General features: G+C 33.4%; 1 protein-coding gene across 1 annotated transcript in view; it reads left to right on the top strand.

Annotated features, from left to right (window-relative positions):
* Nucleotides 1-904: 904 nt before the first annotated feature.
* LOC136028964 (ral GTPase-activating protein subunit alpha-1-like) overlaps nt 905-23450 on the top strand; it is a gene marked incomplete at its 5' end in the record, with an annotated part of 66556 nt that continues 44010 nt past the window's right edge. Inside the window, 4 exon segments of the mRNA XM_065706962.1 lie at nt 905-1030; nt 5905-6072; nt 14270-14329; nt 17943-18053. Of these exon segments, the coding sequence (XP_065563034.1) occupies nt 905-1030; nt 5905-6072; nt 14270-14329; nt 17943-18053 (465 nt within the window).

Raw genomic sequence — 23450 nt, 5'->3', positions numbered from 1 at the left:
ATATATATATATATATATATATATATATATATATATATATATATATTATATATATATATATATATATATATATATATATATATATATATATATATATATATATATATATATATATATATATATATATATATATATATATATATATATATATATATATATATATATATATATATATATATATATATATATATATATATATATATATATATATATATATATATATATATATATATATATATATATATATATATATATATATATATATATATATATATATATATATATATATATATAGATCACATTTACATCAATAGAGAAATTTGATATAGTAAAAAAATTTTAATAATTGTTTAGTATTAATATAGATTGTGCATTGGTAAGATAAATGCACGAGGGCCAGAACCAAGGTATGATAAGCTAGTTTTGGTGTTACTTGGTTGTTCTACATTTTTTCATAGGTATATATTTTGGGGGTGATACCGAGCACGGGGATACCATAGGGAATTTATGGTAGGCTCCCCACTTGTCTGGGTTGGGAATTTAATGTACCGAAACCCTATAGGCAAGTGTTTATTCTCCTGATGAGCCCTTGTGTTGGGTTGTTGCCTCTGAATTATTTGTCGTTTTTTTTTTACTGTTTTTAATGTTTGGTAAATGACGACTTATACTTACTTACGACACGACTGCCTGTCCATGGATTTATCTTTATGGTTGATTGTGTATGGCTATGCTGTTTTACCTATGTAATTGTATGGATGAGTAGGGTTAAGGTCTCATTCAAGTACTGATCTATATTAATTACTAATGTAGGAAAACACTCTTCCTTTTCTCCTTCTGTCTTTTTTTTATTTTTTTATGTGTGTGCTGTTGCATTGTTTGTTTCTTTTTTCTAATTTTTTTCTAGATGCCAAGGAAAGAGGCTGTTTCTCTACTTGGATCGCTACTATTTTTCCCAGAATTGTGCAAAAACTCACCAGTTCTGGACCCTGATTCTAGTACAATAAGAATCAAAGAGTTTCCTGATTTTAAGGTACATTCAATAAATTATTTTGACACATAGGTCTTTTATTTTGTTGTTTTTTTTTTGGTCTTATGTTTTCTGATATATTGCTGGTTGAATAGATTTTTTGTTTTAAGATTCGAAATATTGAAACTGATATGATGAGATTAGACATTTGTTTCGAAAAGTCACAAGCCTCGAAAGGCTGAATTCACTTTTTATAACAAAAAAAAACTAAAGAAAAATGCTCTGAAAATTTTATTAAAGAAATTCAAACAATAAAAAAAATTAACGGCTCAAATCAGGTACGATTATATTAAAAATAAAAATTGCAAATGTTCAGGCTGAAAAAAAAGCGTCGAAAATGAAATAGTTTTTTTTGCTATCAAGAATAGTAGCACATCAGGGTTTTCGTCATCGAGTCTTCTCAGCCTCTCATTGGTCCACTGATGCGACTTTGAAAAATACCTTGGAAGGAGTAGGCGGAGACTTTAACATAACCTTGTTTAGGCATCCATTAGAGGCTGCGTTATGACATTTCTATTCGTTAAGGGCTTAGTCTTTGTTAGAATCATTGTTTGATGGTGTTGTTCTTGTTGTTGATGATTTCAACGTCATTTGAGCAGCTCCTTCACTTATCTGTCGATCTTATCCACAGACTGTGGGTGTTTGTTGCAAAATAGATGGGTGAGTAATTTCGTCAATCGGCTTAATAGTCATTAAAAGAGGCTTATATAGACGATGCCTATTTTCAATGTTGTGAATCGCTTCAAAGGAAAAAGAAATCATAAATTATCTATGAAAGGCCTTCGAAGTTATGATACATCTGATGGCTGTTGAAGCATGCCCTGCCTCGACAAAGTCTACTGCTGCAAATTTTGCTGTCATCGGGGCTATGTCAGTGTTTCTGACTATTTTGCCCTTCTCAAACATTTTATTTTAGCAGGATTCGGGGTATGTTGCAATGCTGACGGATGCTGACCAAGCAATATAAATATAAGAGTGAATTTTTTGTACATAAATCCTTTAGGAGTCATCCACAATATTTTATTTTCTGCTTTAATCTGAGTGAGATCTTCCGAAATTTTAGAAAAAGGCATCACTATCAATAGGGAAGAGCGGCTTTCTGAGAAGAAGTCGATTGTAACCCGCTCGAAAGGTGTAATTGCCATTATCGAAGTTGAAATGATAACATCTCACTGTCTATAATTGCAAAATCAACTTTATTGAAAAATGTAACTTCTTGGTGATCGCTATTTGAGGTCGTGTAGACAGCTCACCACTGCGGGGAGTGAATCCCATCTAAAGGCCACATCAATTTTGGTTTTTATAAATCAGCTTTGATGTCAGTTATGCGAGTCTGGCAGCACTTGTCACCAGATAAAACACTACAACTAATAAATTTTCCTATATTTCTAACTTACCCCGCACATATTTATACTTTCCTAAAATTATTTTTTGTGAAGTTATCAGCATTCATGTTTCGCTATTCATATTTCTTCCCATGTGTCAATATCAAATAATAACCGACTCTGATTTGATGGTTCTGAATGACAATGGATAAAAAGAATATCAAATGTAAATAATATAAATAGTAACAGACCTGGTAGAGATGCCTTGGTGCTTTTAGATACTTTCCTGTGACACTACAAGTACATTAAAGATTAAGGTTGTTGATTTTGTGGGTCCTTTGATTTTCTGTTTTTTTTTTTTTTTTTTTTTTTTTAGAGCTAATATAATGCTACTGACAGCTTATTGTACTACTCAGCTGGCTCACACCAGCCAATACAGCTCCACGTACCCTCCTTCAGTCCACTCCGTTCAGGGTTTCACTCTGTATTCTATTTAATGAAGTTCCTACCTCTTTTACGTCTTTTCTCATGAGGTCTTCACACCTCATTCATGGATGGCCTGTTATTCCTTTGGCCAAACTGTCCCTAACTTGTTTATCTTCTACGGTTACACCATAACTTAGATACCAATACCGTTATGAAAACTCGATTTGTTTTTGGGACACAGTGCGCAGTGGCGATGCTAGCGGCTGGAGACAGGAAACTGGCAGCACAGCTTAGATACCAATATTGGTATCTGAGCTGTGTATGTAACAAAACAAAATTGTGCTTCCACCTATGGTGTTGTAGTACGATCTACGCCTTGGAGTACGGGCTTGGAGGAAGCGCCAAGTTCAGAGCTCTGTATCAAAAGCTTCTCATGGGTAAGATAGGAGTTTTCATAACTGTATATCGGTGTCTAAGCTGTGGGTTGCACCACAATTCAGTCGATTCAGAGCCAATTCATGTAATGGCCGGAAAAATGGCCAAAACCTTATTAGTATAATGCTCCTTTGTAAATAGTTACTGTGAAAAGTTACTTTGTTAATTTAAATTTTAAAAACGTAAATGGGACTATAGTTTTGTTATTATGTGCCATAAAAGTTCCAATTCAGGGGGAAAAGTAATTCCGTTAGTGTATCCTCCCAATTATTCCATTTGAAACGAATATTCGGGTAATAATAATAAAAACTTGGTCCGAACTCAAAAAGTGATTTGAAGGCAATCAGGAATATCTATCTAGAAAATAAAGCAGCACCCGAAGTGATTTTTCGCAATGAAGAAATACAGAATCATTGGGAACAGGCGTGACCATCACATTGGGTTGGGTACAGGGACAAGTGAACATTAGTGGAAATGAAATGGCTGACACTGCGGTAAAACTAGCATTCATAGAAGACGGACTCACTTGTGTAAGTAATACTCCCAGAATGGTTAACCAAATTGGAGAAGTGATAAAGAAACTGAAAATAAGGATTTTCGTGGATTTCAAGGATAACAAATATAGTAGTGACACAGAAGAAAGAAAGGCAATGTGAAAATAAAATATATGGAGTGCCGAGTAAATCTGAGGTCAGAGTGATATTTAGATTAAAGCAGGTCAGACTGGAATTCAGACATCTAGAGCCCGGTTTTCTATTGAAGATCCGAGATATGTATTTTGCGCAAATGAGGAAGCAGTCAAACAAATATTGTTTAAACATGCGGGTACACAAGATAGGAGGAAGGATATTAGACAGTCTATTAGACAAAAAAGAATTAGACAGAGTACTGAAATGTGGAGCAGGCTCGGACAGTGACTGTGCTGATGGACTTAAGCTGATGTGCAAGTTTTTAAAGGATATTCATCGGGCCAATTCTATATAAGTCAAGTGGTATAGTGATTATAGCGTAAGCTCCCTGAGTCCTAGCAGAAAGAGATGAGGAACCATACACTTCGATTCAATAAAAACTTGGAGCGGTTAAACTGGGTGTTTGTATACCTCACATATTATGCATGGTTAACATCAATTTTCTGAAAAACAGCTGTTGATAAATTATAGTCCATTTTTTACCTTGTAAGCTGTTGGATAATAGAGGATAACCAAACAAGTATTTTTTTTAAGGATTAAACAAACAAATCAGGGATAACCAAACAAATATCTTTTTTTACGGATTCTATTAGAAGAACTGACTGGAAGCTTTTAAAATATTAGTACATAAAGCCAGAACTGAAAAACTGATTAGTTTAACGATAAGCCTTGAAGACTATATTTGCATTTTGACAATATCTGTATGTTGACTATATTGTATTGAATGACTATATTGACTTTCTGATGTATATATGACTGTATAATGACTATATTGTATTTGATTATATGTATTTTGACTATCTGTATATGACTATATAGTATTTTGTCATTGATACCTCGCAGCATTTTTTATATAATCATAATGCTCTAGGTTCAGGTCTGCAAGAGGAACTGAAATATCATGAACTAAATGAACTGAATTACTATTTTTTTTTTTTTTTTGAAAAGACTCACCTGTTCCATCAACTTTTTCCATATTTAACATTTTACAACATGCAAGTCTGGATTTCTTAACCTCCAGGCCCAAAACAAGTTGTCTAATATGGTCTTGTTTCGCCCTTACTGGTTTTTCCAGCACTATCTTCCATACCTTATTTTAGTGGCCAGTAATAAATTTTGTTATATACCCATAAATCGAGTGCCACACTCCCTGGGAATAGGCTCTTCTGCTTACAAGGCCATTGAATCCAGGTCGAAAGCTCGGGTTATAGCTTGTCTTAAATAAATGTTTGTTTCCAAGCTTTGCATTTTATATATTAGAATAATTTAACATATTCCTGAATATTTTATTTGCTGTCTTGCTTTGATTTTAAACTTATTAATAACCATCTGACCTGCCTTCGGCTAATGTATGAGTATGATGGTGTTTTTAACATCTTCCGTTGGTATTGGCTAATCACAGAAGGGTATTAAATACAACTACTAACAACTCACTGCAGCACCAAGCCATCTGAAGCCAATACAGCTACTCACGCTCTTCCATCCCAATCTATTCAAATCCTCCCTTTTTTAACCCTGCTAAGAAGTTCCGACATCCTTTGAATCCTTTCTAACTACCACCTCCCTCCCCATTTAGGGATTGTGTGCTTTCGTTTGGCTTTAGCTGGTTGGCCGAAAAAAGACTTTCTTTGGCAATTCGTCTTCCTTCATCAGCAGAACATCTCCTACCCATATCAACCTTTCTCTCACTATAGCCTAGAAAGTGGGATAGACCCACATTCTTCGTACAGTTTACTGTTTGAAATACAATTTCTATCTCAGAGCCTCCTACTACTATTAGATTTGTTTAACTTTTTTCAACTATTTTAATAGATCCCAATTTCATTTTCTACGTTATTTTTTTCTCTACTGATAGTGGTTGTTAAGGTCGGTTTAAAAATAGGTATTGTAGGGTGAGTTATTGAATAAGGGCTCATTGTTTGCCTCTTGACGAAAGAGGAATATATATTGGTAGGGTTATAAAAAAGGGTCTATATTCATGCATAATATTCTTTTATTCTAGGATAAATTGGTAGCTTTGCTCCTACGTGCTGGGAAAAGGGAACCAACTCCACTGGGTCGATGCATATCTCTATGCTCTTTAGCTATTTATATTTACAAAGAATTAGAAGCGAAGACATTCAATGAAGACGTGAAAGGAGCTCTATATGTTTTACTTAATGCCCTCAGAGTGAGTTCAGCACTATTTTTTTCTAGTATAAATTTATTTCTGTAAAAAAAAAGAAGGAGAAAACTTTTTGTATGTTCCGTGTAACTAATCCGTATTATTTACAATAAGCTGAGGGGCTGGGGCTCCATTTTCTTATTATTATTTTATCTATTAGGCATTCTCGGGATGGAAATGTTTTATCTCTAATAAATCGGTTCCAATTCATAAGTTGAACCCCAAAAAATGTCGCAAATTATAAGCTGTATTTTGAACGATGTTGTGAACCGATTCCCAGAAGCTTGAAACTAGATCAACTTAAGTTTTACCAGAATTGTTTCCAACAATGTGCTTTTAGGAGCTTAGGGAAAGCAATAGGAAACATCAGTGATAATTCTGACGCAGAATATTTTCTTAGCAGTGGGTTAACTTAAGTCGTTAAATATCGTGAAAGGAAATTAATGCCAGCTAATAATGACCAGCTCACAAGAAAGAAATCTTATCAGAGGAAAATAAATTAGAGAAGGTTTTTTTTTGAGAAAACTGAAAGAAATGGAAATGTTTCTAAAAAAAATGTTATTGTGACAGCATAAATATTAAAAAACGAGGAAAAGGGGAAAATTTGCTTTTATTTAAATTTATACGTTTTTACATTTACATTTATTACATTACATATATTGCATTTACATTTATTACATTATACATTTATTTATACTTATATTTACTATATTTATAGAATATTTGAATATAGAATGTCTTATATCTGTACGACACCAATAATTACTTCCGATCCGGATCTCTAGTGCCTTGTTTAATATTATTAAACTGATTAAATTCCACTTCTGAATAAACTCAAACTGATGGGATTTTATTTCTTTTTTTCTTTTTTACTTCTTTCTTCTATTTACATTTATACGTTTTTACATTTAAATTTATTATATTACATTTATTGCAAAAAATTGCTTCATCACGCTTTAACTTGAAATTGAAAAGAAGTAAAGGAATGAATGTTGAAAAATTAATGCAAGCATTCGATCATATTCTTTATTGTATGATTTTACGCTGCAAAGAATACAAGGTCATGGGAGTTAATGAAAATGCTTGGAAGGAAGCAACAAAAATACTTATTATATAGTGGCAAATCGAGTCGTAAATCGAGTCTTTTGTATTACAAGACTTTGTATGTTCTCATACCTGTGGCCATGTATTTTAAAAATAAAACAAACTTGCACACGTGTGCCTTCCTTTGAAATTTAGAAGTCTGTTTTTACAAATATACGGGTAGATTGCCCAGATAAAGAATTAAGCAAGAGAAAACGGGTTTGTCGTTAAAGCAGTGAAAAAAAAACTACACTTTAACTAAAAAAAAACAAAAAAGAATCCGAATATTTCGGCACCACGTCCGGGAGCCTTTCTCAATCAACAAAAAAATAAAACAAACAACAAAAAAGTAGATTTTCTAAAACACAACACACACAAAAAACACGACAACTAAAAACACGAAAAAAAAAGAACAGCTCACATTTATAAACAAAGTGTTAAATGTTAAAGCGTTATGTGTTAAGAAGATAAAGAATATTTGAATATAGAATTTCTTATATCTGTACGACACTAACAATTTGTTTAATATTATTAAACTGATTAAATTCCACCGCTGCATAAACTCAAATTGAAGGGATTTCATTTCTTTTTTCCTTTTTTTTTTGTTGTTTTTTTTGCCATCTAAATGGCAAATCATTGGTTATAAAGATAACTCCAACAATTTTTGGCAGTAGAACGTCAATTATTTGCAAATGGAGAATTATTGCAAATGCTCAACTGTCCCTCAAAACTAAGGTCAAAAAGTAGGTCAGGCTTGTTCAGGATAATATTGATGATGTTTTATCCAGCACCATAAATACACATAACAAAAACTTGACACACAAGTTTCTATATTTTTCACATTTATTTAATGATTTCATCCTTAGATCTAACCTCTCAAAAGCTAACTTTTAAAATCTTACACCATGTTTTATCTGCAGATCTACTTTACATGATCTTCTCAAAACGTTTTCTGTGAAGTTTTGTAATTTGATATACAAAAAAGTTTGCATAATTACCATTCTTAAATCAATAATTTGCGGAACAAGTAGGCTTATAGTCTTGGCTCTTTTCACATGGTCAATAACAAAGTTCAATAAAATAAAAAAATAGTATTTGCAAAGACAGTTATAAGACCTCTCATGTTTATGGCCTTGTATCATGTTTACGCACTTTTGATCGCCGCAGTTCAAATTACTCACAATTTATCAACTGGTAAGTTACTAAAGATATCCTTGAAAATTTTCCTTATATTGGGCTTCGCATCCATATACCTAAGTTGGTTATTAGTTCGACGGTTCAAAAGGCTATCCATATCATGGTTGCAGCAGTAGCTGCAACCTTGTTGAGAGTGAACCACGCCCATAGTAACTGGAAGTTTGAAACCGCAGTTTAGGAAAAAAACTTTAGTGAGATAGAATCCTCATTTAAAGTTGTTTCAGGAATGGTAACTATTTAGGTTATTTTTAATATTAAAAAATTATTGCGAAAATAAATTTCTATGAACTTCGGAAACGAGCCGAAATCCCTTGAAAACGAAGTTGGATCGAAATGAGAAGTGCGCCATTGGAAACAACGGTGCACGGTTCGGAAATCCTATACATGATCATAACAGTCCACTCCTTGAACAACAAGGAAAATTGGTTTTTTCCTTGTTGTTCGAAACATCTGGTGTAAGAAACATCTTCGTAGTCAAAAACCTTAAACCTGAGGTTTACAAACCCTCCTCTCGTACGCTCCCCCTCCCTAACCTCTTAGTAGGTTTCATGAATCTGCTGACTAGCAGAACTAGCAGGCTATTGCAGCATATTCGAGAGATATTTAACGGCTCGGCTCAAAGCTCTTGTTCCTATCAAAAAGATTTTTGTAGGTTTGTTTTGATAACGTCATCATAAAGTGTCATAAGACATCAAGAATGACACTTTTCTGTGCTGTTTCTCAAGTTAAAAAGGCTAAGAAACATGAAAACCGTACAATAATAACATGGTATTCGCGTAAATCAATTCTTGTTTAACTCAGGGTCGTTGCTAAACTAGTTTAACTCAACCCCCTCCCCCTCCTTTCAAACATATCTCCTTTTTCAAACACCCTACTAGAATTAGAATTTTTTCGATGCTTTTTCCAAATATCGTGGCCACTTTTCTGACAATCCCCCCCCCCGTTGAGGGTCTTAGATATAACCCAAGTAACATGTTTCTTTGTTGTTTTCCATCTTGTGATTCTTCATGTCTAGTTTGGTAACCGTCATTCTCGCATATTTGACCCGTTGAAAAGCTTTCCCTCAAAAAGTTTCAATATGGTTAATTGTTGAATAGAAAACACTATTTGAAATGGTTTTAACGGACAAAAAAGGATAAAGATCCTCCAGAGCCATTGCTGGCGCATAGGGCGTCGAATCAACGTTGCTGGGTGTTTTTATAAGGACAAGTTCCAAGCTTGTCGCACAACCTTGCTGATCGGAGATCGAACCCTGGGCCCTGTATTGCCAAGCAGAAACGGTTTTAAAGTGCGGATGAAGATGGAATGAAACATGATAATCTAATTGAGAGAAACATATTGCAATTATAAAATGAAAATTGTATTGTTTTAGGATTTTCTTGTAGTTTTTATATTTCCTGGAGCTACATCTGGAACGTATTTTCATATTCACCTGTACATATTCATATGTATTTCCAGAAAAGCAACCATAATATTTGGAAAGAGCATCAATAAGGAATCTAATACTATAACTTTTATTGGCGTGTTTCCTTTAGATATGGTCAACCAGAGTAAATTTAACCCCCCCCCCCCTCTCTATTCAATCTAGCTTAACATAAAATTTTGCAGGGGTTGCATTGAGTTGGAATAAAGTTGCATATGATTGCGCTAAAAGTGTGTTAATTTGGATGGGATTGAGTTAAACAAGGGCTCAAATGCACGGGGGTTTGTTATACGGTGTTTGAGTGGGGGTTAAGTTGAACGAAGGTTGAAATGTATGAGTTGAGTTGAACAGGGTTGAGTTGCAAGAACCTGTTAGTTGAAAACAGGTTGAAACATTTATCCATAGTTGAAAACATTTAGGTGGAGGTTTATAACTCCTCTTCTTGTAAAAACCCCCTCCCATCCCCTTTGGTAAGTGAAAACTAAAAAGCATGCTCTGAAAACGCTGTTTATCTTGACAGTAAAAGTTAATTACGAAAACAACTTTTCAAGTACTTTCGAAAAATAGCTTGAAACTTTGATGTCTCTTTTTTATTCTGTTTTTTCTGCACTAGTGGGGTGCCAAAAAATCGTAGAAATTTGTCTAAGAGCTCATTTGGAAACTATTGCTTACATGTATATGCTTAGCATAAATTATTCTTGTAAAACCAGTGTAACGTGTCAAATGGCACCAAAATTTTTTTTTGATGTACCTTTCAAACCAAAATAGCCCTAACCGGATAACTAAGATCGACCTGTTGAACACCGGCCTTCCCAGTCCCTTCATAAAGTGAGAATTATAAAAAAAAAATTCAAACAGTTCATGGTAACGAAGACAATAGGACAGCGAAGAATGTTGTATATTCGCAAGTTTTACATAGTTAAAAACATGTATATTTCTATCTATATTCACAGGTGGGACACTGGGACACAACTACAATGGCGCGTAACGACTTACGTGCGTGGGGGGGGGGCTTGGGGGGGCGAAGCGCCCCCACCAACTAGATGTTGGGGTGGCGCGAAGCGCCACCCCAGCAGCTAGTTTATTACTAATAAAAACATTCGTCAAAAAAATAAAAGTGTTAGTTGCCTTTTTAAGTAACCAAAAATTGGAGGGCAACTAGGCTTCCTCTCTCACCCCTTTTTTTACCAAAATGACCAAACTATGAGAAACTATGATCAAAACTTTCAAGAATTTGGTCAAAACTATGAGAAAGCCATTGAGCCAAAAAAGAATTAATATGCAAATTTGGTTTTAATTATTCATGTGCGGTGGGCCAAAATCAAAGCATGCATTAATTCAAAAACGATCAGAAATTAAATTAAAAAAAAGGTTTTTTTTTTAACTGCAAGTAAGGAGCGACATTAAAAAACGAACAGAAATTATTTCGTATATGAAAGGGATGTCCCCTCTTCAACGCCTCGCTGTTTACAATAAAGTTTTTTATTGTTTTAAAAAGTAGATTTGTGATAAAGAGTTGAACTTTAGCGTAAACAGATGGGCGCTGAGGAGGGGTCAACCCCTTTTATATACGGAATAATTTTTGTTCGTTTTAAGTTTCAATGTCGCTCCTTACTTGAAATTAAAAAAAATATGTTTTTTTATATAATTCTCTTACAAATCGGTTCACTTATTTTTGACAGAAGAATTATAATGGCTTATATACAGCCACTGCTTTTGGCAGCTAGGCCTCCTTCCCCACCCCTTATTTCTCAAAATCGTCTGATCAAAACTAAGAGAAAGCCATTTAGCCAAAAAAAATTAATATACTAATTTCATTTCAATAATTTATGTGCGTAGAGCCAAAATCAAACATGCATTAATTCAAAAACGTTCAGAAATTAATTAAAAAAAACTAGTTTTTTTAACTGAAAGTAAGGAGCGACATTAAAACTTAAAACGAACAGAAATTACTCCGTATATGAAATGGGTTGTCCCCTCCGCAGTCCCACGCTCTTTACGCTAAAGTTTTTAATTGTTTTAAAAAGTAGAATTGTGGCAAAGAGTCAAACTTTAGCGTAAAGAGCGTGGGACTGCGGAGGGGACAACCCATTTAATATACGGAGTAATTTCTGTTCGTTTTAAGTTTTAATGTCGCTCCTTACTTTCAGTTAAAAAAACTAGTTTTTTTATTTAATTTAAACATAACAGAACATCAGTTGCCAAAAAAGACTCAAATTGGATGCCCATTTAACGCTTTTTAAAAAATTTTAATATATCAAATTCATTGTCCCGCTTAAGCATACATATAGTTTTTGTATCAAGGGGATGTATGTAGAGTATGACGAGGACATAGTCATATCACATTTGGAAGGACATTTCTAGCAGTTTACTCTTAAATAAACTTAAACAAAGAAGATCACGAGTTCATAAATGCAATGAAATTGTAGATAAAAAAAAACATGAAATTTATTGCAGCTTCAACTCAAGTGAAATCAAAGAAATAATAATGGGAAATACAAATAAAGAAATTCAGCAAATAAAAGATTGGAAAAGAAGAAAGATGACTCCCAAAATAACAAAAGGAAAAATTAAGAATAAAAATAACCAAGAAAAAGTGAATGTCTTAAGGCCAGTTTATATTTTGAAGTGTTAGAAATGTTGTTTGAACGGCAAGATCAAATTTGTTGTTCATATCAGCTTTCCTTTGTATATTTCTGAGAAATGTCCTTTTTATGTGCCCTTTAAAGGGTCAAAGGGTTGTTAAATGGGTCCTTAAGTATATCCCCTTCATAAAACAATCAGTAATATTGTTATTATTTATTTTTCACCAACCCTGTACAAAACTATAAAACGTGGAGTAATACATAGAAACAAAAAACACTTTAAAATACAAATGCAGACCAAACTAGAAGTCACATAGAAAACTTATAGAGTAACACATACAAAATAAGCAAAAATAAAAAAAAGAGAAGAAAGATAAAGTAAAGGAAAAAGAAAAAACAAAAAAAGAAACTCATGAAACAACCTGATTAGGCGGTGACGCTGAGAAATACGGAGCAATCTGTGTTCACGAGCTATTTGTGTAGTAATTTAGATTAACTGTAATATCAGGAGCAAGAAATTTTCTAGGAAAAAAGCAACGAAAATTGTGGAGAATAAAAATGTAAACTTTTTTTGGATTTTTTGAACTAATTTATTTTAGAAACGTTTAAAATAATTAATCAGGTTTTTTAATTCTCTTGTTGCTTTTTTATAAGTCAGGCAAAAACCTCGTAAGGGGGGGTAGGTTTTAAACTCCCTCTCCCAGATACGGCCCTGATTTTAACTATGATTTCTCATTAATATCTGAGAATGTGCGCTAGGGCAGGCTTGGAGACTGTCACTAATAAATATACATAACCAGTGGAGATAATATACAACAGGGATAGTAACTAATGCACAGAAAGGGAGAACTACACATTTTATTATGAGAAAGAAATTCATATTTTATCTATTTAAAAGATAGATCAATACTTGAGAAAAAAGTAGCAACGAGAGAAGTCATATTAGGAGAATTAGTTTTAGTACGGCTTATAGGGAGAACGTCATCAGCGTAGGAAAGATATGGTACATCTGGAAAATGAGATAGATAAGCTACTGAACTCCTTGCTAGAATCCCGGTATCTTAAATAGGGTGGAAGATGAAATTCCACCTAGCCTTGAACCTCTTTTCATTTGAATAATGAAACCATATTATGCTTCTTTTTAATTTGTTCTTTTCTTCTTTCAGTTTTCAGTTCCTTTGATTATTACAACAATATTTACAAGAACACTATACCAATGGCCTCCATAAGGCTCTATGGCCCTCAATATGAAGGCTAAATAACACTGTAAATTTAAAACAAAACAAAAACCTCTTTATTTTTTTTATTTTTCTTTCATTTTTATTTTTAATGGTTTTCTTCCTACTGCAGGTTACCGCAAAACATTATTAAATTCAGCTTCGGACGCATGGGAAAACCAATGAGAATAACCGATCGGTACGAGGTGAAGAGTTTCCGAAAAATAGATGCAAAATTATTCCTAAAAAGCACAGATAACATGCACTCGTACACGCCAATGCTGCAAGCCAAGTGTATTTCTTGCCAAATATCTTCCTCTTTCGTGATTATTCGTGTTAGCTTTATACAAAGCATTACTTGTGTTAAATAAAAACTGGTGGTTCTGGATAATACCACCAAATCTCAAAATTCGCGTGCTAAACGGTTGATATGCTTTCTATTTTCAAAAATGCTTCCTATTTTTTTCTCGATAGCACACAAAAACGGAATTAGTACTTTAGGGAAGCTATAAAAAATTCCCAGCCCCCAAACCGATCGGTACTATGGGAAAAAGCGCTCGGTTTTCCGATGGTACCGATCGGTTTCGTGAGCGTTTCTCCATACGTCTGAACGGGCTATAAGGGATTACTTTTGTTTGTTTTTTTTTATTGCAAAAGCTATAATAACTCATTTGAATTCTTATTTTTCAATTTATTAGCAATGCTCATCAGTCACTGCGCCTGCGTCTGGCCGCTCACCGCTCAACAGAACCAGCGAGGTTAGCTTTTAAGAAACTTGTTTCATTCACTTGTATATACAGTAAAGCTCACACAAGTGTCTCATACAAGGTGGTGGTCATTTCTAACTTTTGCTTGTTCGTTTCAATAATAAACTGATCAACTCCACTTTTTGTAATTCCTATAACCTTCTGCGCTAAAGCACTTATTGACTCTTAACTTTATTCTGTAATCAGGATATTTCCAAAAAATTAAGCTATAAACTGACAGGGGTCAAATTTCGCTTTGGCAGTCGGATTTTATGTCCCGTGATGGAAAAAGTCTTTGTTTTAACAAATATTCAGCTTTTTTCTATTTCAGAGCTTAAAAATGTGTTTCTCTCGCTTAAAAAATTTAGTTAAAGGAAAGTAAAGATACCTGTTTATTTAATGGTTAAAAGCTACTACAATATTTGCAATTTTTGCTATGCATGTATTTGAAGGAATTGTTTTTCTTTCCTTTTCTTTAAATCGTTTGGGAAGACATAAAAGAACGATTTTAATCAGATATAATAATAATATAATAATTTTTATTTTTAAACCACTTTACAATACATTTTAATTGTGGTATAACACACACACAAAATAAAATGAAAAAGAACAACAAATCTATAAACAAAATATCACTGATAGATAAGACTATAATGTGAGCCCAACCGATGACTACAATCCTGACCGGTGTTGCCAACGCTTTTAAATTAATTATACCAGTTTTCCGAATATAATTATGCTGCAAGAATTTAATTTGTACCGTCTGCCATAAACAAAGGAAGAAGAAAAAAAATCGATAAATTCAAACTTAAAGATATCCGTGTCAGAAAGGAGCAAGATAAACCAAAATGTACTGGTAAGTTTGTATTTTACGAAAAAAATTTCTATGTGTACCGCATTATACCAGAACCTCTAAATTGTGCCAAAGACGGTACAATTGCAGAGCATTTGCAACGCTGATTCTCGCTTGCACATTGTCAAGCAAGGACAAAATTGGTATTGCACCATAGCGACCGAAAAGGAGTATTTTTCACAGCAATGGTAAATAAAATAAAACTTACAATATCTAAATAATTAACCTTCATTCGTATAAGACCATGTTCTTATTAAAAACGGATACAGCCCAGAGGTGGATAAAATCGTATGCTCACGAAAACTACAGTACAGTTTAACGAGACCGCCCTTATAAAAAACGACAATGGTTTGCTACGATTTCTCCGTAACCAGCTTTAAGCTCATCATTGGAATCACAAATAAACGAAAGAATATTTTTCGTATTATAAAATGTGTTTGAGAACATTTTTCATAAAGAAAATAAAAACGAAAAGTAAAATTTTATTTTTATTTTTTTATTTAACTTTTTTATTCACATGGACCTGGTGAAATTGATCCCTCAACGGATAGACTTTTAAAATCAGCGCAGAAGTTTACTAAATTTTTTGAGCATACAAATAAGGGTATAATTCAATAAAATGTCAAAAGAACTTTTTTTAAGGAGGGGAAACTCCTCCCCCTAATTGAGGCCCCCTCTTTTAAATATTTTTTACAAATACTTTACAGTCACTTTTACAGGAAAGCCAGTCAAGTGCCAGATCGATGGGGCTGTAAGGCCCAGATTAAAAAATAAATAAATACCGTCCAGTAAACCTCAGCCGGCAAAAATGTGATATATATATATATATATATATATATATATATATATATATATATATATATATATATATATATATATAATTAAGCAATAGATTTATTGACAATAAGGCTACTAAATATCATAAACAATATATACATATATAACTCAAAGAATTCTAGCTCACAAAGAAAGGTCCATTCAAGGTGACAGCATTTTATTTTTGCATTTTTGTCGGGGATTTTTTAACTGTTTCTTTTGTTTAGCTCATTCTCAATTAACAAAGGGTGTCTGTATTTCTGCTCTCTCATATGTCTGCTTTTTGTTATTAGAATTCGTATTATTGCAGGTATTTATTGAAAAAAACAAAGCTTTTGTCGACAAGCATGGTGGGTGATATTAACATTTATAAAGCGAGTTGGGACTAGACCGCTGGTAGGCTGATAGGCCGTAGACGATGAGCAGAAGATGCTGCTACCAGTATATCTCACATGGGAAGACTTGTGTGTTCTATTTTATGTTTGACGGTTCTTCTTGAATTAGACCATTTAGTAAATCGTAAAAATGAAAAAAATAGTATTATATGCAAGACGCAACTATGCAACGGATTCTATGGATATGGGTTGGACGGATCTCTGTATTCGTGAAGTTTATGTCTTGATGATTTTCACTAATCGAGACGATAATTTGTGGCTAATGACCGTCGCAAAATAGTCAGCTTATCAATGTAAAGATATAGCTTAATAAGGTAAACCAAACTAATTACAAATATATGTGGCATCAGTTTCTTTGGAGCTTAGCATAAATTATGTAGGGGGGGGGGTAAAGGAAACACAATTCATGGGCACTATTTTAGTTTTAGTTCACCAATGGGAAGTTTTGTTGGCTAACATTCACTAAGGCTTTTTGCTCGCTAAATTCGGCAGTTTGGGCCTCGGCTTTATAAACGGAAATATTATAACCTTCTTATTGCAAGTTCTTTTCGACACGTGATTGATTTGAAAATAAAACTTGAATGATTATGACGCCATGCCGTGTCGAGTTTTCGGGAATTCTGTATTTCAGTGAAATTTTTATTGATTGTTATAGTTCGTTTCCAGTTTTGCCGCTCTAAGGTTACTATGTAAAATGTAGCTATTTCTATGTGGAGTAGTTAGCCCACTTCTTAGGGCTTGGAAACTCACAAAAAAAATTTGCTTTTTTATGTACGTATGTTTTTGTGTGTATATATAGTAGATATATCAGTAACTATATAGTATTATCTTTTTATTAATATTATTATCTTGTTATTGCAAAAACTCCATTTAGGAGTAGTAATCCCAGCCAGTGTCGTTAATTTTTGAGAATGTATGGTGGAGGAGCATAATGTATTTTTCAGAATCTAGGGGGATCATTTTTTCAGTCGTTTTTCAGTTATTAAAGTATTTTTCGATGCAATACCTTAAATTAGGTCTTTTTTCCAAGACCACTTTGCCTTTCTATGACGAACAAATAAACGTTCAAATGGGGACATGTCCATTTATTAAACACAACAGATACATGAGTCTGGATATTTTGATTGCATATGCAGCTATCGTCATTAACAGATATACGAACGTTTATTTGTTCGTAAAGTTATTTTTCAATGAAAATATCGAAAAGAAAATTAAATTTAGAAGGGGGAGCGAACATATCCAGATGGAATATCCTACCTCCTCCTATTGACGAGCTTGATCCCAGCAGGGATTACAGTGATTTGCGCTGTATATAAACAGCTATTCATGTTTTGTGGGTTTCTCTGTGTATTTATCTTTATGTCTCTTAAATTAACTGTTAAACTTCAACTATTCACGATTAAAAAAGGGAGCTTTCGCAAAAAATCTTGGAGCTATACTCCCAGCGTAGACCATAGAAGTCTCAAGTACTTTCTCTAAAAAAAAAAAAAAAAAAAAAAAAAAAAAAAGATTTAAGAAAAAATTACTCGAGGAACTCTTATAATTCATTTTCTCTTTACAGTTTCGCGTCAAAAAGGTTGCCCAAATTGCCTGTGATATGCTATATTTGGTCTCAGATCATGCTTTGACGCTAACGACTCTAGCTCCAAGTATGGCTGGAAAGATAATCGAGGTAAGATATGAGTAAGATAAAAAATGAAGAAATAAATTTATTATGAAACAACATGAACCGTTACCAATGATAGAAAACATAAGTATACAACGGAAAAGATTGCTTTTGGGAGTTTAACTGTAATTCGTGAAAGGACCACCTTTGGACCTCAACTTATTTTAATAATAGTATTTTAAAGTGTGAAATTTCAAGCGCTTTATTTTTTATATAAATAACAGGCAAAAGAAGGCAAAAGAACAAAGCATGGTCCTCCTATGTGGTCTTGGATCGATTTTCATTGCTGCCCGTATAGGAGACGAACTGTGTGTCTCTCTCCCCTTCTTCCTCCTTCAGGAGGAGGAAAATGCATAAATGGGTTAATTCTTGGAATTTCTGGAAAATACAACGCCTCCTACAAACACCCGGCTTGCCAAAGTTAAAAAAAGTTGTTGTGCTAAATTAATGAAACTGCACAGATGGATCTAGTGTCCAAATCAGGGCTTGGGAGTGAGGAACCTATATGTTGCCTTTTGCTGCAACAGAACAAAAATTCAAATTGAAAAGATCCAGCCAATAATATCCAAGTACAAATTTCAATCTAAACAAGCTGTGTTGTCCACATTATTGTTTTAAGAATGGTGAATGTTGCTACACCATACTCTAAATCGTTAACATGCATCAAAGAATTTACGTATGTGCTAATTTAAATTTGTTTTTTTTTTTAATCTTGTCTCAATTATAAACATAGTTATAATTAGCTTACACATTACTTGCTTAGTTACTTATTCAATTACTACTGCTTTCTTACTTACTAATAATTACTTATTCAACTACTTCAGTGGGAACTAACCACTAAGTTTGAAACACGTACATATCGCCTGTTCCTGAACATGTCTGTTAACTGAATAAAATTTTTGGAATGATATCTAGAACGAGGCTAATGGGTAGACAACATATTTATAGTCATGAAGCTAAGGTTATGTTCGCTTAAAATTGTAAAGCTCAAAGAATTGTTCGATTCTGATCCATGATCAAGCACCATGTGAGAAATATTTACTTTTATTTGGATCAATCAATCTATCAATTTATTGTAAACGAAGATAGAACAAATTCAGCAACACAAGAAAAAAGCTTGTGTGGGGCAAAATAAGCAAACAAATCAAGGTTTGGAATGTAGAAAAATCAATTCCAACTGTTTCCAAAATAATTTCTGAACAAACCAAAAATATAATAAGGATCTCCATACTTATGAGGTAGAGGAGGGGGAGGCTTCAGGGAATATCCTGACCTTACCGAGGTATAATACGCCCAACATTCTGCTAAACTCTATGCGTAAGGTACTCGTTTGAAAAGGGCTACTAAAAGCCTAGGCCATTGCTTAAGGTACTGCCCACGGGTTTCTGGCTAACATAACAATTTTAACCCAATGTTTGTTTGATATGACTTCAGAAAAACCTTACTTGCCAATTTTGGTGGAAATGAACTACGTATGCTTGATGCGTTTTGATTTCGTTTTGGTTTAGGAAATGAAAAATAATAAATAAGTTTTACCTTCCGAATTTTACTCAGAAGCTAACTGGTGTATCCGAAAGGCTTTCGGAAGCAGCGTATCGGCGTTTGTCGTTTCAACATGTCTTTATCCGTCTGTTTTATTAATTTTATTTATTTAATGGTATTGCTGTTTAAGTGTTATTGGTGATTTATGTTTTTTTATGTAATTTTATTGTTGATTTTCGTTTTTGAATCGTTTTAATTTTCTTTTTTTTTGTTTTTTTTTACTCCACTATTTATTTTTTAATGTGAGTGAGCTATAAATAAATATTATTATTATTTGTATTATTATTATTTATGTAGTTTAATCAGCTTTATCCGCAAACGGACCTTTGAAGTATTTGATAGAGGTGCTACATATTGAACTTTTGAAATAGGGGACTGGGTTCAGCTTTTGGCTGTATAACCCTGTACACCAAAATCTACGCACTATTCTTATTTTGAAAAATTATTACATTTTCACATTTCTACTAGAATTTACCGATGGAAAGTTTGTATTTTTAAACAGGCTATTTGTAGAATTACCAGCCCTTGTCCAGGAAGTTGCATGAAAGAATATGGATAACATTGTAATTAACCTTTATTGGTAAAAAATGACTTCAAAGCCCTTAAATACCAATTTTTATGTAAATCAAACAGCATGCTTAAACTATGTATTAGATGTGTTTTGATTTGGGACAACCTAAATCTTATTATATCTTATTACAAATATTTCCAATCTGTATTATTGTCGGTCTGTATTATCTTTTTAATTGATAGAAATACTTATTATATATTATAATTTTATTATAAATATTTATAGATTACATCTTGTATTATTAAGTCGTATTATATTTTCATGGTCCAAAAAGATGGAAAGTGTCAATGTTTATAGAGTTGGGGGACATTGAATTTTCATTAGTTGTATCTGTGTGCAATGCGACCAAGTTGGAAAAAAAGTTGATGTTTTTAACTTGTGGAGGCTAGATGCACGGTTCCAGATGTTTAAGAGACAAAAGAACGATCTTACTCTTTTGAATTATCTGTTGACATAAAATGAGCCATCTTGAGTTAGACGTATAGCATGTATATATATGCGTTGATGGGGCAACGTGAAGTTTTATAGCAATCTTTGGTTGAATTTATCAACGAAAGTGTTGCTGGACCAATACTGTGTTTTACTTGTTTTGAGGGCCATTCTTTGTGATAGAGAAGAAATCCATGAACAATGAGACTTTGAAGCCTGCATGGCACCTGTACTGTAAAGTCCAACGGTATAAAATATCTTGGTTATAGGCCTCTTGTCTGTAAGTTCTCTAATGCCCGGTTTCAAGTTAATGTAGACACTTCAGCACAAAAAGTGGGTGGGGTTCAGCAAGTGGTGGAGGACGCCTCAGAAAATCCATCCTCTTTGCCCCCCCCCCCTGTCCTGAAATTACTCTTTCCATAAATTTTGAAGTGCATTAAATGTTTGAGGAAAGGAACAAATCTCTGAAAATTATCTTTCTCATTTGGGGCAGTGCAGTTGGCCCATAAATAGCAAAGCCGATCAGTGAAAATATAAAATACATGTCTGTTTCGCTACTGAAATGTTGGTGATGGGAGATTATCTGGTGTGACCAAGGGACAATTTGGTGCCTCCAGTAATCTATATTAAAAATTGTTTCATGATTCTGTCTCAAACAGGGCTCAACATTCCTACTCTTCTGCTAGAAACATGGTATTGAGAGGGAAACGGTTGTCTGGGGTACCATAGACCCACTTAGTGGGTCGAATCATACAGTTTAAAGATCATGGCACTTCAATTTAAACAAGGTACAGCGTGCCTACGTTTCCACTTAAAAATTATAGATTGAAGTATTTAAGGATGTCGGCAAAAAAATAAATGTAACATAACTACTGTTTTGTTAAGATAGGAATTTCAAGTGGTGAGGAGAGCGTGTTGAATGAATGGTGTGCTTGCTTTGTTCCTTAATCGATAGAGATTGAAAATACTAAGAAAGTAGCAAAGGGAAACCTCTACTTTCCTTAACAATCCTTCGAAAACTTCTTTAAAAACATTTTTCAGAGAATAAAGGATTTATATGTGATACCATTCTTCTGTCTTATGTCCCAAGTACATAAATTTAAATAGCAAACTTAACAAAAATCACAAATAGAAATGGCTTGTGAAAGTAGATGGTAGTACTTTCAGAGCTACTGAAATACACACCTTTTTGGATATTTCATTTAAGAAAATATTTTGACAGTGGGAACCGTAGCACGTTTTAAGCACTTCCATATTTCAATCTATCTGCAATCTGAAACTTCTGCCTGGCTTGCTTGCCAGCCAGAATGGGAGCTTTCTGTTCGGAAGCAAGAATATGGCTCAAAGAAACGACATCTTGGCGGAACAATCTCATATAATCCCCGGTGACATAAATTAAAAATCCACTTCAGCTCACACACTCTGGGCTTTGGGTTGAGGACAAGCGAAAATCATATTTTTTGGCTCCAGGCTCGAAACTATACCCAGGTTTCTAAAATGTTATACCGTATTCGTCAATCATGCCAGAGGTCCACAGTTTCTATAAAAACTCCGGGGATTAGACCCTTACCATTTTCTCGCAATAAACTGAAATATGCGATATTGAAAAAAAGGAAGCGAAAAAGGACAAAACCAAAGTGTTGCTGCTGCAAAAGAATTATGTATGATACATACAACATTGACCTTTTTATTTTTCTCAAGGATAGGAAAGTGTTAGAATATCCTCATCAGCAGTAATCTACAATTTACAAGTAATAAGGAAACACAGACAAAAAATTAATCTACTAGTAAGTTGAATCAAATTAATACATTTAAAAAACAAACTTTAGGCCTAAAATAAACTTAAATCACACAGAAAACATTTTACAAACGCTTTAGTTACGCATAATTATAATTTCCTAAAAAATTAATATAATTTTCTTACAAAGCATACCTTTTCACTAGGTCTTATATTGAATTACGAGTCTATCTGTTTCCATTTCAATTCATTTCAATTATTCTTTAGAAACTAGAATTGACGGCCAGAGCTTTTGCTGGAGCCAATGAAAGTAAAATGAGAATGCAAGTGCCCAGAAGCTCTTAGGTGAAACGGCATCGGAACATTTTTTTGTCTAGAAAAAGGGTGCTTAAGTTCACAAAGTACCTTTTTGAGCCTACTAAAAAGTTTATTGAAACCTTGTTGTGTACTATTACCGTTGGGCTACCACTTCACAGGTACATTCTTACTGACATTTTTATCATCAGTCATCGGTAGTCTGGTGTATTTAGTAGCTGTTGGTAGATGATTCCCTGAGAACATCTACTTTGGGGCAGTTAAAAACAAGATGAAAGTATTGTTTATATAACAATCGGGTATTTTCCACACCTATGGTGTGCGCAATGTGCAAGTACATTTATTGGATTTTAGCACTTTGGAATTCACGCTGTGTTTATTTAAATTATCAAGGTTATAAATGAAATTTGGCTATGTGAATAGGCTAAGTGGAAAATTTTATTACAACGTACGTGTTAATAAATTAGGGTAAATTGGAAATTCAGTTTTAATGAAAAAGACTTCCACGTGTAGTTTTATTCGGTTTTAATGAAAAAGACTTTCGCATGTAGTTATATGGTTTTGTTAGCAGCACATGCCCGATTTAAAAAAAAGGAATGTGGTTAAAAAATTAGCAAAAAACATATAAAAACCTATGGCACTAGACAGCTTCATAAGATTTATTTTTTCTTTGAATATTTAGTTTTTTTAAGTCAACAGATTGTTAGTATTTGAATGTCTACTAACGAAAAACGTTATCAAATTTAAATATTTAGTTTGTTTATTTGTTTTCTCAGTTCAAAGTGCCAACATGGGCGAATATATGATG

Source organism: Artemia franciscana, chromosome 7 (genome assembly GCF_032884065.1).
Source record: "Artemia franciscana chromosome 7, ASM3288406v1, whole genome shotgun sequence".
NCBI lineage: Eukaryota > Metazoa > Arthropoda > Branchiopoda > Anostraca > Artemiidae > Artemia > Artemia franciscana.
The sequence above is the reverse complement of the archived record's forward strand: the minus strand, read 5'-3'. Positions and strand labels throughout refer to the sequence as shown.